General features: G+C 35.2%; 4 protein-coding genes across 9 annotated transcripts; 2 read left to right on the top strand and 2 right to left on the bottom strand.

Annotated features, from left to right (window-relative positions):
- The first annotated feature begins 371 nt into the window (after positions 1-371).
- LOC122570564 (histidine triad nucleotide-binding protein 3-like) lies at positions 372-1,711 on the top strand. Its single transcript, XM_043733056.1, has 4 exons — positions 372-809; positions 969-1,086; positions 1,169-1,362; positions 1,455-1,711. Exons 1-4 carry the CDS (start codon positions 735-737, stop codon positions 1,509-1,511), a joined length of 444 nt encoding a protein of 147 aa, XP_043588991.1. The 5' UTR covers positions 372-734; the 3' UTR covers positions 1,512-1,711.
- Positions 1,712-1,827: 116 nt separating this feature from the next.
- LOC122570555 (mitochondrial enolase superfamily member 1-like) lies at positions 1,828-3,926 on the bottom strand. 2 transcript variants are annotated; one of them, XM_043733046.1, is made up of 7 exons: positions 3,704-3,926; positions 3,489-3,591; positions 3,284-3,399; positions 3,017-3,171; positions 2,792-2,906; positions 2,323-2,710; positions 1,828-2,248 (listed from the first exon to the last, which is right to left on the bottom strand). In XM_043733046.1, exons 1-7 carry the CDS (start codon positions 3,782-3,784, stop codon positions 1,950-1,952), a joined length of 1,257 nt encoding a protein of 418 aa, XP_043588981.1. In that variant the 5' UTR covers positions 3,785-3,926; the 3' UTR covers positions 1,828-1,949. The 2 variants fall into 2 exon arrangements, with proteins under 2 accessions (XP_043588981.1, XP_043588980.1); XM_043733045.1 differs by having other exon boundaries at positions 2,323-2,906; positions 3,704-3,924.
- Positions 3,927-4,827: 901 nt separating this feature from the next.
- LOC122570557 (p21-activated protein kinase-interacting protein 1-like) lies at positions 4,828-6,421 on the top strand. The gene is made up of 3 exons (XM_043733049.1): positions 4,828-5,178; positions 5,292-5,454; positions 5,557-6,421. Exons 1-3 carry the CDS (start codon positions 5,101-5,103, stop codon positions 6,234-6,236), a joined length of 921 nt encoding a protein of 306 aa, XP_043588984.1. The 5' UTR covers positions 4,828-5,100; the 3' UTR covers positions 6,237-6,421.
- Positions 6,422-6,576: 155 nt separating this feature from the next.
- LOC122570550 (neprilysin-4-like) lies at positions 6,577-14,241 on the bottom strand. Of its 5 annotated transcripts, none has more exons than XM_043732989.1 (18): positions 12,973-14,204; positions 12,696-12,894; positions 11,993-12,044; positions 10,537-10,607; positions 10,194-10,372; positions 9,729-9,974; positions 9,393-9,598; positions 9,121-9,297; positions 8,922-9,020; positions 8,700-8,844; positions 8,382-8,596; positions 8,108-8,284; positions 7,877-8,039; positions 7,728-7,776; positions 7,579-7,646; positions 7,319-7,461; positions 7,047-7,211; positions 6,577-6,868 (listed from the first exon to the last, which is right to left on the bottom strand). In XM_043732989.1, exons 3-18 carry the CDS (start codon positions 12,002-12,004, stop codon positions 6,692-6,694), a joined length of 2,292 nt encoding a protein of 763 aa, XP_043588924.1. In that variant the 5' UTR covers positions 12,005-12,044; positions 12,696-12,894; positions 12,973-14,204; the 3' UTR covers positions 6,577-6,691. The 5 variants fall into 5 exon arrangements, 4 of the variants coding, with proteins under 4 accessions (XP_043588924.1, XP_043588925.1, XP_043588923.1 ...); XM_043732990.1 differs by adding an exon at positions 10,681-11,096 and having other exon boundaries at positions 12,696-14,203; XM_043732988.1 differs by having other exon boundaries at positions 12,696-14,204.
- Between the last annotated feature and the right edge of the window lie 148 nt (positions 14,242-14,389).

The following is a 14,389-nucleotide window of genomic DNA, read 5'->3' as shown; positions in this document are numbered from 1 at the left end:
TTATATTGCTCTTTTATTTTAATGATCACCGATCAATAGTGTGATTCAATTATCGATAAATATTATCAATAATAATAGTTTGAAATCTCAGTTACCTATATATTTATTTTATATTTTGCTTGGCATATAAACAATAACATTGAGGTTCGTTAGCAATGTATAATATATATTATTTCCTATCTTTTTTTTAATTTGACAGGTTTATTCATAATCCTTTAATTCATTTAACATGATATATTTAGAAAAGCTTTTAAAATATATTTAAATACGATAGAATCTAAAAGATGTACTGATATGCTATAGCTATTTCTATTTATGTTCCTAGCAGCATACAACACTTTGGAACACGTACATACATATCTACGTAAATAAGTACGGGACGATACTCCCGTTAGTTACGTCGAAGCCAAAAAACTACCGATAACACCAAGTCTTTACTTATGTTCTGTCATCGGAAATTGCTATTTTTTCTGTACCAGAGTTGAGACAGAAGTGTGTGTTGTGTGTATGTTATATGTAATATGAAAAGAAGAATGTGTCGATCTACATACGATGTGACCGACACGGCGACACTGCCTATGAGTTTACACGTATATAGCGAGAGAGTCATCCTATACATATGTTATGTATAAGCACCTACATCAAGTAGTCAAGTGACATCAACTTCTTTTAATTTGTCAAGGAAACAATTTTTTCCTGGGGAAACTATTTAACGTGATTATATCTTTGTCGGCATGGAAACTCATATAAATAATTGTATCTTTTGCGATATCATAAATAACAGAACACCAAGCGAGAAGATATACGAGGTATGAAAAAGTTAACCTTTGTTGTTTAGCATAATATAACGTAGCATAACTAAATTTTTACAATTTTATTCCTGATATATAATGACGTCTACATTTAGAAAAAAATATTTTTACATTATCTTATAGTTGTTAAATTTGGAATGTTACATATCATTTTAGGATGATTATGTGACGTGTATTAAAGATATTAATCCAGCTTCGACCCATCATTATTTAATACTGCCAAATAAACATATACGCAATGCAAAAGAACTTCAACCAGAAGATGCTTCACTTTGTAAGTCTGACCAAATATAAATACTTGTGTTAAATGTTAAGTTTAAGCTTTGCATATTTACTTGTACAATGACAATTTTTAGATGACAGAATCCTTTCTACAGTGGATATAATAGCAGAAAAACAAGGTTTGGACCTTGCAGTTACACGTACTGGTTTTCATTGGCCACCATTTAATACAATACATCATTTGCATTTACACGTTATTTCCCCTATATGCAATATAGGCTTATTTAAAAGATTTATGTTCAAACCCAACTCGTATTGGTTTGTAAACGTACGTATAATACATATTTCATATATCATTTCATTTTCATATATCTCGTTGGTTCTAGCTGATTTAAAAGTAATTGTTATTATGTTTTATAGACGGAGTATGTGAAGTCTTATTTTAAAGACAAAAATAATCCTAGTACATCAAGCTAAAATAAGCTTAAAGGCAAGATCAATAGCTGTGATATATTTTTTTGGAGTTTTATATGATTATGACATTTTAACAATTAAATTCACTACAGACATTACCTTATGTGTTGTACATTGTAAATGTATAAACATGGTTTATATATGTAAATTATTTCCATTGTTGTTAAATGTAAGGAAAAATAACTAAAGGAAATTTAAGTGGATTTAAGGTGTGGATTTTTGACAATGATAATAAAAATCATCCTAAACTCGTTCTTAAAATTATCATGATCATTAAATAAAGAATAAAACTTTGAAATAATATTGAATTAAAACAATGTAAAAATAATAAATCAGTTTATTTTATTAAGTATTTAAAGTGCTGATGCCCATTTCAATTCATTTATATTAAAATATAGCTTATTATACAGATTTAAGTTGACATAAATTTTTGTATTTATTCTAATTAAATGATTTGTAGAAAAGCCCCTGTTCGTACATGTCCTTCCATTTTTCTCCATTTGGATATGAATAGTTCTTAATACATTCTTCATTAAGTTTGGTTGAATAGCCTGGACTCATGGGTGGCATATAAGAAGCGTTTTGAACACATACAGGATGTTCAAAGTGCTCGTGTTGTTGATCGACATATTCTATCACACGATTTTCGGTAGATGCACTCAAACATATAAAATCCCACATCTGGAGATGCTGAACCATTTCGCATAAACCTACGCCTCCAGCATGTGGACATACTGGAACTAATATAATAAAAATTATGATAAAATGGTCAACCTAGTATCTTCAGAAAGTAGTTATTATTTGTGCAACCTACCGCCCATTTTTTTTGCCATCAAATAAACAGCTAATATTTCATTGATTCCTCCTATTCTAGCTGAATCAATTTGACAATAATCGATTGCTCTCGCTTGTAATAATTGCTTAAACATCACGCGATTAGCGCACATTTCACCGGTCGCGACACCGATGCCATACGGTCTTAATTCGTTTGCGATTTTCGCATGCCCTAATATATCATCAGGAGATGTTGGTTCTTCAATCCAAATTGGTTTGAATTTTACCAATTGTTTCATCCACTCGATCGACTCGTTGATATCCCATATTTGATTAGCATCTAGCATCAATTTATTTTCGTGTCCTATCGCGTCGCGTACCAATCGGCATCTTCTTATGTCGTCCGTTACATTTTGACCAACTTTTACCTTGAAAGATGTAAAGCCAAGAGATAAAAATTTATTACAAAGCTCTTTAACTTTAGCATCGTTATATCCAAGCCATCCCACTTGCGTTGTATACGCCGGGTATCCATTTCTTCGTAGCATTTCTTCGCGTCCTTCTTTTCCTTTTTGATTCTCTTTCAGTAATTTCACTGCTTCTTCTTTCGTAATAACATCGGTACTATGGAAGAGAATATCATAAAAATTCGTTTCAGTTTTAAATAACAATATAGTGAGTTCTTCGTTTCAAAGCTGTTTTCATTTCGTAAAATGCACATGTATGCAACTTACATGTATCTGAAATCAATCGTAGAGACTAATTGTTCAGGGGATAAATCCGTAAGTAATTTCCAAACAGGTTTATTTTCTATTCTAGCCCACAGATCCCACAATGCATTTATTATAGCAGCCGTAGCGAGGTGAATAACGCCTTTTTCTGGTCCGATCTATTACATTTCATACATTTATATTAAACACATTGAATTTCCTAGCGTGCTTCTACATTTCCCACATGTAACAGTAACTCTCTTATATGATCACGTATTTGTAATACGTTACCCATCTTAATTGCGATTCACTCGTTAGTTTTCTCCAAAAAGATCCAAAGTGTGTAAAAATTTCATTGACATTTTGTCCTTTCACTAAATACGACATTGATTTGCAAGCTTGTACGACTATGAACATTTCAAAGAAAAGTTTGATAATATCATTTTACCCCATAAACAATAATTAGTCGTTTTAGAAGATAAATAAATATGTATACCAATTTCTGTGCCTCTACCCAAAGTAAATGTTAATCCATATCCTTCGATTCCTTCGTTAGTCTTAATCGTAATGTACGCGCAAGAATAATCAGGATCAGTGTGCTGTAATTGAATATTATATTACAACCAGAGCTTATAAAATTAAATTTTAACATGAAATGCGAAATACGCACAACATCCCATCGAAAGGAAGATTAAAGCATATACCACGTACCATAGCATCGCTTCCGTCAGCTAATAACGATGTTGGGAACCTTACATCTTTCACTTCCACTTCTGTTATCAGAATCTCCATCGCTTATGTGAAGATCTTCTGAATTTTCAATTTTTTTTAACAATGGGTTATCGCGGTGTTTCTAACGAAATAATTTCATGCAACGTTTCCCTGAATATCAGTAGGACAACATGGATTCCGTCAGATATTACATCTCTTTTATCATATGCATGACGTAAATATAATCTCTGATAAATTTGATACGTACAAAAGAAAAAAAGAAGTGTAATTACAGATAAGAAATTTTAAAATTATGAATATTATTAAAACACGATGTACAGAAAAATGATTGTTTTTTGCAGGTATCACAGAATGTCATAATATAATATATAATATATATAATGTTAAAATAAATATTCTGCAGTCGGTAATATCGTGCAGTTACTCGTTACAAATAAAACTTCTAACTTTTCAACGCGTGTTGTCTAATTTCCACCATCCGAAATCCAACACAACGCGTGTGTTCTTTTGTGTTCCTTATTGAATATATCTCTACAAAAAGACATTATAACATTAGTCGTATTTTCTCTTTCTCATCGTTCCCCTGCATATACACGAAAAGCATACCCAGATCCACAGCACGACTTAACTAATTAATTTATTTATTAATTTAATACTATATTTGTGGCGCTTTTGTTCTAAATATTGCCTAAATATTATGTGATCACGAAATGGTATCAAAGATTCATCGATACACATAACTTCAGATGAATCATAATATTTTTTGAAATTTATTTCCATGTTATATATTTGTTGTTATATTTTACATAAACGATTGAAAACATCTGTCCCTCTATTGTCTTATCGCAACCTTACACAGATCTCCGGCCGCCAGCATATTGGTGAAATCGGACATCGCTCGCTAAATAAAAAGGAAGGCAAAACAGGCTTGACGCTTAACGTATTCGTTGCCTCGTCTACACTGCTCTACAGTTAAATTCGCCGCGCTAGAGTTTACCTTATTATCATACAAGATATTCACGCTGGAGGGAGCCACAGGCTTATACCAGTTCATAACACCTGTAATTTTATAGGATCTTGTATATGCTAGCGCGTGCTATCTTCAGTATTTAGCATCATGGTGCAGTACTAATCCGGGAACAACCAGATCATAGTGTGATTACTCTCATTTCCTCTTTCTTATTCCCTACAACTACAAGTACAACTACAATTTTGTTATCATCAGCAACAGAAATTGTAACAAACGTCAATTATGTATGTATGTATGTACCTATCAAACCAGTTTGCGAATGTACATATTTACATACATTCCAATTAATTCGATTCCACGAATAAAGTAGTCCAGTTTGTACGTATCATTTTGTTTGAATTCCAACATGCCGGATCTATTCGAAATAATCGTAGGGACATACGAAGAGTATTTACTCGGTTACAAAATAAGCAATACTGATAACGTAAGTGAACAAGTTCCTTTCCGTTGTTATATTTTAGGTTATGTTCGGTGCATGGAACTTACTTCAGTTGAATATAATTTCATATTTTACTGATAAATCTGATGAACTTTCAGGAATACAACATAGTAAAAAGTTTCGCAACACATAGCCATGTCAGTAGCATACGTAGCGTTGCGAGTAACAAAAATATTTTAGCATCTGGTGGAGCTGATGATTCTGTTTATTTATACGATTTACATAACAGAGTAGAATTTGGTAGATTAATGCACCATAATGGTAGGTGTGATCATATAAGATCGTTATTTGCATGCCATGTTAAAATAGGGGATGAAATCATTTATTTTAATATGTTTTACATATTTTTATATGTTTATGCAGATACCGTCAATTGCATTGCGTTTACTCCTGATACATCTCATCTGTTTTCGTGCAGTAGCGACGGAACCATAGCTGCAATTCGATGTGGAAATTGGCAAACAGAAAAACATTGGCAAAAATCGCATAAGGGTTCAGCTGTTAATACTTTGGCTATTCACCCAACAGGAAAAATAGCACTGTCTACTGGAGCAGATGGAATTCTGCGAACTTGGAATCTAGTTAAAGGAAGACAAGCATATGCCACAAATCTAGTCCCAAGATTGAGATCAGATGCTAGAAATGTAAACGTTCTTAAATGGAGTCCTAATGGCGAAAAGTATTTATTAGCTGTAAATCAGAGAATAGACGTATATTCCGTAAAATCAGCGGGGATCGATAATGAATTAAAATTCGACTCAAAAATTATTTGCGTAGAATTTTTGAATGATGATTTAATTGCCGCTGGTTTGGAAAATGGTCAAATCAAGTTTTTTGATCTTGAAAAATCTGTGGAAATTGTAGAAGTAGTTGCACATGATAAACGAGTGAAATGTATGGCTTTTAAAGATAATTTGTTAGTTACAGCTTCGAGTAATGGGGAAATTAAACTATGGAGGTATCGCAGACGCAGATTAGATATGTTGCAAAAAGTTAATTGCGGTGCTAGAATTACCTGTTTATCTCTTGCAATGTTGTGTTAGAATTAGTGTTCAACACTAAACCTACCACTTCGTGTAACACTTTGTGACCGAGTCCGGTCAAAGTGTTTATGAAAAGTCAGAAATTATGAAGCGATATGATAACATTTAAATATGCTTAAATTTGTGTAGAAGTTTGAAAATGGTCAATTTGACCAGCAGTGGTAAATTTAGTGTTAAGTTAAATATACTATAAGATACGATATTTTCTATTAGAGAACAATATCCACTTTTATGGACGTTATATTCGAATATAATGTTTCTGAATTCATTTCACTGATATTCTGTTTTGACATTGTTGTTTGCCAATTTTTTCGTCTTGGGAATAAGTTCCAGTACACGATTTGCTCTTTATGTAATTTTACTATGAATATTATACAACGTTCTTTTTAAAGAATAACATAATCTCGTATGTTCAGTAATGTTCGGATACGTGCATGCTGTGTAATTACAAATAATTACCAAAGAATACATTTGCGAGACGGATTCATGGGACTTTCAACCGGACAATTCCATGCTTTCGCAAAATCCGCGTTATTCGATAAAGTTCCGATGACTCTGAAATGATTTGGTGCATGAACTCCTTGTATCAATTTAGATTTTAGCGCTCCATTCGTATAACTGCCGCACCAGACCTACGAAAATGTATAGAAGTGTACATATTCATATAGGCAGCGTATACATATATTGTAAATATGTACATGTTTTTCATGAATTCATTTATTTTACACGTTCAACGATATCTTCGGTTTAGGAATTATCACGATTTTTCAATAAAAGTTGTATCATTTCTTATAAATGGCGACTACTTACTTGTGCGAAACCTATAAAAAATAATTGTTCTTGGCTATAATTAGCGAGGCCGGGTAGAGCTAGTCGATTAGCATTTCTTGTTCGAAATCGTTGATACGCTTTGTAGGCCTCTCGTATACCACCGTTATCAGCTATATTCTCTCCCTGTGTATTTATGCCATTTACCTAGACAGAGTATCGTACGCTTTGTTGAATTACAGATCAAAGACTTACACACGCCATCTTCACCTTGGCTCAATTTGCATTAGGGTTAAAAGGACGGTGATACTCACCGTGAAATTATTATTACTGCCTAGCTCTGGCAGATGGTAGTTACCGTACTGTTTGATTATACATTCAACTTTCTCGTGATAACGTTGTAACGTCTCGTTGCTCCACCACTGTTGAAGATTCCCGTTTTCGTCATATCTACGACCTTGCATATAAACAGATCGGCTCGTAGAAATTGTATTTGATCTATATGAAGTTTACTTAATTTTCTGCAATTTATTACGATACATATTGATACAGCGCATCGACATCGATATACTACCTTGATCATCGAATCCATGAGTTAGTTCATGACCCATGATTGCGCCCATGGCACCGTAATTGATAGACCTGCGGAATATGTTTGGTATTTCAATTTCGTATTGAAAATTTGTTTAATTTATTCGTTGATTATCAATGATCTATACGTACTGTAAACCATTTCCATAAAACGGAGGATGCAAAATACCAGCTGGAAACGCTATGTGTGAGAAAAGTGAGGCATTAGATCGCAACAGGAACACGAAATGATAAAATAATATTTATAAAATATAATATCCATATAATATTCAAATACTTACTGACTGAGTTTAATATCGCGCTATAAAACGCATTTACTGTTGTTCCAGTCGATATCCATCGATTTTTGTCCGGTTTCTCACGCAAACTATTTAAACTTTTCCTGACTGTTGCGTCAGTTAGCATCAAAAATGTATCGAACAATCGCCCAGGCACAACGTTTTTCTGCAACAAAATTTCATCTTGGATTTCCAGATTTCTCACTGACCGAGATTTAAGCTAAGATAACTCACCCCCTCGTAAAATTTATCCAATTTTGTTGAATTAGTAATCCAGTCTGGAATTCCTACGAACGGTCTTATCGCGTGCAGCTTTCTATGAGCCTGAGCTCTTGTCTCAGCATCCATCCAATCTAGTTCGGCAACCATTTGTTCAAATGCTGCCTTAATGTCGAACAACATTTCTAGAGCCTGAAAACCGTCTATCCTTTCTTTGTTTCTCTCTACATACTTGTCGTAATTGTACATATAGCGATCGTTAAATAAAAGAAAATCATGTCGTACGAACCTTTTGTCGAGCATTATCGTCAAAGTGTTTTCGTGCGTAAATATAACTGAGAGCCATACCAAAATTTACGTTTACATTTCCAGTACAAATTTTCCATCTCGATGTCTCTTCTTTTAAACCGAAAACTTTCTGCGAGAATTTGAAACCAAGATCACGAAATCGCTGTGACGTTAATGGAGCAATCGCCGAATAGACGTTCCACCATACGAATCGCGCTAAATCAACAGTTGATTATCGATAACGCTTGATACGATTCAAATTATAAGTGGCGACAGGTAAAGTTTCACAGTAAAATGGTTGATATATGTATGTACTTACCTATCGTGGCGAATGGAGTAGTCGCTAACAGTTTAGGTAGTTTCTGTAAATACTGCAGATCCATTACGATCACACGCTCCGATTCAGTATTTATTGTTACGTTTGTATCGTCGAACACCGCTTCCAAATATCTGGTCCAGTTCCACTGAAACGGGTTGATTAAAAGTCTCTCTCTTTCTCTTTAATATCGTTCATAAGCTTTTCCAGCTTCAATTCAATCACCTGTTGTACGTGCAAATCTGTCATCTGTTGAAATTCATTGATAGTTACATCGTAAATAAGATGATTTACGTTGCGTCTTTGTTCTGGAGTCGCCATGATCTGAACAAATGTAAAACAATTGGCGGATTTACTCGCTCGGAATATGTGCGCTCGATGGAATATAATTTTAATAATGCAATAAGCTTCGATGAATACTAACGCGCGCGATATTCGTGCTAAAGTTTAAGATCTCGTTGGCAAATTCGGTGCTTCTATTCCCTGCGCCAGCCAGTTCGATCATGCTTTCTATATACTTCTTATATTCCATTAATTCCGATTGAAATCGCGAAGAATCGAGCAAATAACGCTCGCTAAATCCTGGTGACGTTTGTTCTATCTAAAACTGTCCGAATTAGTTGACGAAGCCGAAATTGAAATCGTCGTGTGGTTGTAGAATTTAATCAAACGAATTGCTCTACCTGTTACACTTACCATCATCATATTTTTCGTCGTGTCTCGTATATCCTCGCTAATATAAAAATTTAGAAATATATTCAAACCTAAAACTCTCTGTATCCTCCCGACAATACCGGGAAGATCAAAAGGTAAAGTTTCGTTTTGTAAAGGCGGATCTTTTGGTAATCCGAGCTTGTTGAACGTTTCATAGACGGGTTTCAACCCCAGAGCTTCGATGCTCGCTAAAACAACGATAACTCGTATTATTTTACGTTTGTCTGACAATTCGAGTTGCGTGCGTTCTCTCGTTTTACGTTTATCGATGTTTCTTCTGTTAGTTATTTCGAATTAGGATAAATCGGTTATTCTTACTTAAATTCATACAAGTCCTGTATAGAGTTCTAGCCAACTTGACCGATCTCAAATCGTTTCCATCGTCCGATTCTTCGAGCAATATCCTTAGATCCTTCAGCAACCGTTCCTTAAGAAGACTCAATTGATCCCAGGATGTTTGACTCTGCGGTATAGGATTCTTTGAAATCCAACCGCCGCAGGCGAATTTGTAGAAATCTCGACAAGGATCTACAGATCTGTTCATCGCCTCTATTATTCTGGCGGCTGGAACGTCCAACAACTTTTGTTTCGCGCCAATGTGGTAGTTGCTCATCGCGAATAAACGTAGGATCGACGCAAGCATAAATTGTTATTTTTCTTATATAAGGATAATTGAAATTGAAATGGGATATTTCTGTGTTTCGATTACATCGCGAGGCTAACTCGGGTGGGGATAGGGAAAAGTATAGAAAAGGAATAGAGGAAACCTTGATTTTACGGTACCTGTCCTCACGCATTCCTCGCTCTGGCACATCTCATCGTAGACTTCCTTGCGGAAAATAACCATCTGCAAGGCCAGCGTTAGTAGCAACGCAACCACGATTACCGTTAATATACCAACGATTATGATCAATTTCCATCTATTTTTGTCCAATTCCTTTTCGTTTCTCGGCCCATATTGCCTGTTCGAATCAAAATTAAGTAAAACGTCGACAACATGTGAACCCACATTCTTGATTTCATCGAAATATCGAATAAACGTATTTTCTAATTCGATCGAAATAAAAACGCGTATCTTAAGATTTCAAATTTAGTCTTTCGTAGTTAATTGTAATTTGCTAATTACCACGAGAATATCGATTCTTGTTTCATCTCAATCGCGCCATTCCTTTCGTCGTTTGCGTCCGGATCGTTTACCTATAAAAACGAAAATAATAATAGTGGCGAGGATCGATGCTCTTTTACCTCGCTCCAGAATCACTGAAATTACTTTGACATTATTTTTGCCGTTTTTACTCTAGATTCGTGACAGAGATCCGACAACGATAGTTCTTCTTCCATTCGTAGAGTGGTTAAGGACACGGAACAGTTACGCGTAGATGGATCGTCGCCGATACCTTTTTAATGTTTAAAAGTTAATCAGCTGTTTATTCTATACTTGCGAAATCCAATCGGCACAGCGAATGAATTTTAATTGATTCTCGTCGACGATGCGTCGGCAGCGTAAATAAACTTGAACGGGTCGTGCAATCCGTCTAATCCGATCGGCTGTGTCACGTATTACAAGAACAAATCTAATCCGCTGTAGAGGCATGCTCTCTCTTCTTGTGTTCCGATTCGTTGCACGCAACTGAATTTTCGAAAACGACGATTGTCAAATTGAATGCTCTATTTGGAAAACGAAAGCTATGAAAAAAGAAATTGGAAAGAAAGAATAGTATTACCATGTGTAATCAGATTGGTATGAAACAAACAGATGATGCGATTGCGAAGAAGAAGTTAATAAATTGAATTCGATTGAATATTAATGTTTGAAAAATTACTAATTGATTAGAAAGATGTACACATACAAGCGTACGATGTTGGAGAAACTAATTAAAAGAAAGACGCGATACAAAGTAGCATAGCAGATAATTAAACAGCAAACAGATAGTTGTATTTTCAGTTGACTAATGTGTACTATAGATAGAACGAATGTCTAGATGTACACTACAAGATAGCAGAAACACATGAAAAGTAGTTGGTTCAATGCAACTATGACCTTCTAGAGAAAATCTAATCGTTTGTATGTACAATTACGTAGATGAAAATTCAATCGCAACTTTAATCTTGCAAGGGGACCTTGCGCGTTTATTCAAATTTCACGTTTGATTTCTTATTCTTGCGTTGATCCGAGGATTTCTTCGTTTGCGCTACTTAAAAGAGACGATGCGAGTGTCGAGTAACGATGCGAACATAATCGCCGTATCGTGATATTTTCTTCTAAATAGATCGACGCATCGCGACGCTTGCCTCGATTAAATGTTCTAATTAGACTTCCTTATTCGCTTATCGACTTATTTATGCAACTAACGACGTAATTAAGGAAAAAGCACGAGTCACGATAAGACGCTTTTCCAGTTTTTCAGTATTCGGCTATTCAATGGGAGACAAACGACGATGTCGCTTGCAACTATAATGTATAATAAATACATATATAATAATATATAAATGTTCTCAAATTTCTCAATAACACGAGAGAACGAAACTGCTACGATGCTAATGATAAAGAATCCCAAGTTTGCTGAAATTTGTTGCCTTACCTTGTATTTCATTGTTCGCCCCTCTATTTCTTCCTTTGCCGATCGGATTTATCTGAAACGAAGAACGATCGAATAACAGGATCGTCTGGTGATCCAAATGTACCATATATATATTATACAGTGTTATGGGTACCCATCCGGGGTTATAGAGGTTGATCATGCATCACGATATAATCGTATCCGATACATTTTTCCACGTTTTGTCGTTTGTCTGGAAATATTACACCGAATAGTACACATCAAACATGTACTTGGACTCAAATTTTCATTTATGAAAAAGTGGTGATCGTGTTGAAAATCGTAGAAAAAAGAGGGGAATAGAGAAGAGGACGAATGGGAAGAGATTTATGCGCGTTTCACAATATGACAAGTGTATATATTGCTCTCCCTGATTAGAAATAAGCCATGGCTATTTTTACGGAAACCTTCGGTTTCATCTGTAGTATACACAGTTCATCGAACTTGAAAATTGAAATTGAGTCGTAGTAAAGAAAGGGGAAATGACCGAATAGGTGTTTACAAAAAAAAAGAAACATTTTACGATCACAATCATATTCATGATCTATGGTCTCGAGTTCATTGCAAAGGCTATTTCTTGTCGTTTGTCATACCGCAGCATGATCGTTTCTTCGAACTTGTATTTGTCGATTAAACTATGTACTCAATGTGCTTCTAAAACAGCATACGATCGCAAAAGACTCACCTCGATTTTGTTTCTTTCCCCGTTTCCGTTTTGCATACGAATATTAAGCCTTAATACGTTCTCTATGTTTCCTTGCTCCGGGTATCTTCGTTAATTCATAGGCGATCACACGAGATTGAAATCGAAGGAGAAAATAGAAATAGTAAAAACGGTCGGAGAGCAAGTGATCAAAGAAACGCATACACAATAAACCAATTTCCTATGGTATATGAAATTCAGTCAATTCAAAAATTCGCTCAACAGCCATTGGTCCTCGTTTCTTCTTTCTTTTCCTTACGTTTGATTGTGTTTCGATCCCGGTTTCAACGCTTCGATGATTGCGAATTTTATTCAATATTCGGACATTCCAAAATTCGAAGCTCGGAGAAGAATGTGACTCGAAACCGCTATTAAACTAAACTGAGCTTTCGGCGTACGAACCAGCGAGTATACTCTTCGACTCCCCTACCACTTCCGCGCGACGAAACCATGTTGTCTAGGAATGGATTTTTTCCACTTTGAATCGAGCCGTGATCGATCATTCGAACGCAAACTTTCTTCGATTTACAATAACATACCGCACCACACTGTGATCCACAGTGGACTATTTGCATCAAAAAATCGACAGGAGATCGATTTCAAAAACACTACGTGAGATGTATAATTTCTGCTACGATATAAATCCGTGTATTCATGAAACGTTGTGCTTTGTACGAGAGTTGAGAGTTGTAGTGGCTCGTGTTTTTTTCTTAACTATCTCTTGAAACATATTTTGCTTATAAATTATTTCGATTCAGTGTCATTTGCGTGCAAAAATCATTTTTTCTGACTATTTAATACAAATACTAAACTTGATTCTGCTGAACTCTAGCAGCTAGAGTATTACGTGAACGCGTACAGTTCTGTAGTTGTGGGATCAATGCGTAACAGCGTATTGATTTCGCGCTTGTATATGACCTCGAGTGTTTTGAAAAACCAAGAAAACTCGCTTGCTGTCAATAGTCGACAATTGGTAGTTGATAGTCTGCGATCGATAGTTAGTAATTGATATCCGTTGTAAAACTACAGCACGAATATTTTGTTTTTATCAATCGTGTTACCACCTTGTCATTTTTCGTCTCTTTTGCTACTATCTCCTTCATTCTCGCCTTCTCCTCTTTTGATTGTTTTCTCTCTCTCCCTCTCTCTCTCTCTCTCTCTCTCTCCCTCGTTCACAACAAGGCTTCGATCCAATTACGATTTATCTCGATCTTTTCGATTTATCCGACAAATACGTCACGTGTAATCAATCATTGATGGTTGTTTTCCATTTTCCCCTCTTCTCTATCTTCTTCTCCTACGTTCGAAGGAAACAATTCTTACTTTCAATCTCAAAAGTAAATAATACACCGCTTTAATGTATGCCGACAGCCGTCCATGTGTAACCACATGGCATGTTAAATTCGCAGAAAGACTGATTAATTATAACCACGTCGACTGGACGAAAGATCTATCGGAGTGTCGCGCCTATCGCTACAACTCAATTGCGAACTTTGTAATTGTGCGACGTAATTATGATATTACGTCGAGTAAATCTCGACGCTATTCGTACGAAAAATATGTATACTTATATATATGCGGAAACAACCGTTGATTCTACACACGTTTTGTCGTGACGTTTATCACAAGTGGCCGAGTCGATTACGAAACGATCACAATTAATTATAATTTATTTT

Source organism: Bombus pyrosoma, linkage group LG9 (assembly GCF_014825855.1).
Source record: "Bombus pyrosoma isolate SC7728 linkage group LG9, ASM1482585v1, whole genome shotgun sequence".
NCBI lineage: Eukaryota > Metazoa > Arthropoda > Insecta > Hymenoptera > Apidae > Bombus > Bombus pyrosoma.
This window is presented reverse-complemented; position numbering and strand designations above follow the sequence as displayed.

Bases quoted from the DNA above. Each gene is read 5' to 3' on its own strand.
- LOC122570550 (XM_043732988.1), bottom strand. The intron at 7,647-7,727 runs GTACGTATAGAT...CATATTCCGCAG, and splicing joins TTTTATGGAAATGGTTTACA to GTCTATCAATTACGGTGCCA. The intron at 7,462-7,578 runs GTAGTATATCGA...TTTATATGCAAG, and splicing joins TCATGGATTCGATGATCAAG to GTCGTAGATATGACGAAAAC.
- LOC122570557 (XM_043733049.1), top strand. From the start codon at position 5,101: ATGCCGGATCTATTCGAAATAATCGTAGGGACATACGAAGAGTATTTA. The intron at 5,179-5,291 runs GTAAGTGAACAA...ATGAACTTTCAG, and splicing joins AAATAAGCAATACTGATAAC to GAATACAACATAGTAAAAAG. The intron at 5,455-5,556 runs GTAGGTGTGATC...ATGTTTATGCAG, and splicing joins TAGATTAATGCACCATAATG to ATACCGTCAATTGCATTGCG.
- LOC122570555 (XM_043733045.1), bottom strand. From the start codon at position 3,784: ATGGAGATTCTGATAACAGAAGTGGAAGTGAAAGATGTAAGGTTCCCA. The intron at 2,907-3,016 runs GTAAGTTGCATA...TCTCTTCCATAG, and splicing joins ACGATTGATTTCAGATACAT to TACCGATGTTATTACGAAAG. The intron at 2,249-2,322 runs GTAGGTTGCACA...TTATTATATTAG, and splicing joins GATGGCAAAAAAAATGGGCG to TTCCAGTATGTCCACATGCT.
- LOC122570564 (XM_043733056.1), top strand. From the start codon at position 735: ATGGAAACTCATATAAATAATTGTATCTTTTGCGATATCATAAATAAC. The intron at 810-968 runs GTATGAAAAAGT...ATATCATTTTAG, and splicing joins CAAGCGAGAAGATATACGAG to GATGATTATGTGACGTGTAT. The intron at 1,087-1,168 runs GTAAGTCTGACC...GACAATTTTTAG, and splicing joins ACCAGAAGATGCTTCACTTT to ATGACAGAATCCTTTCTACA.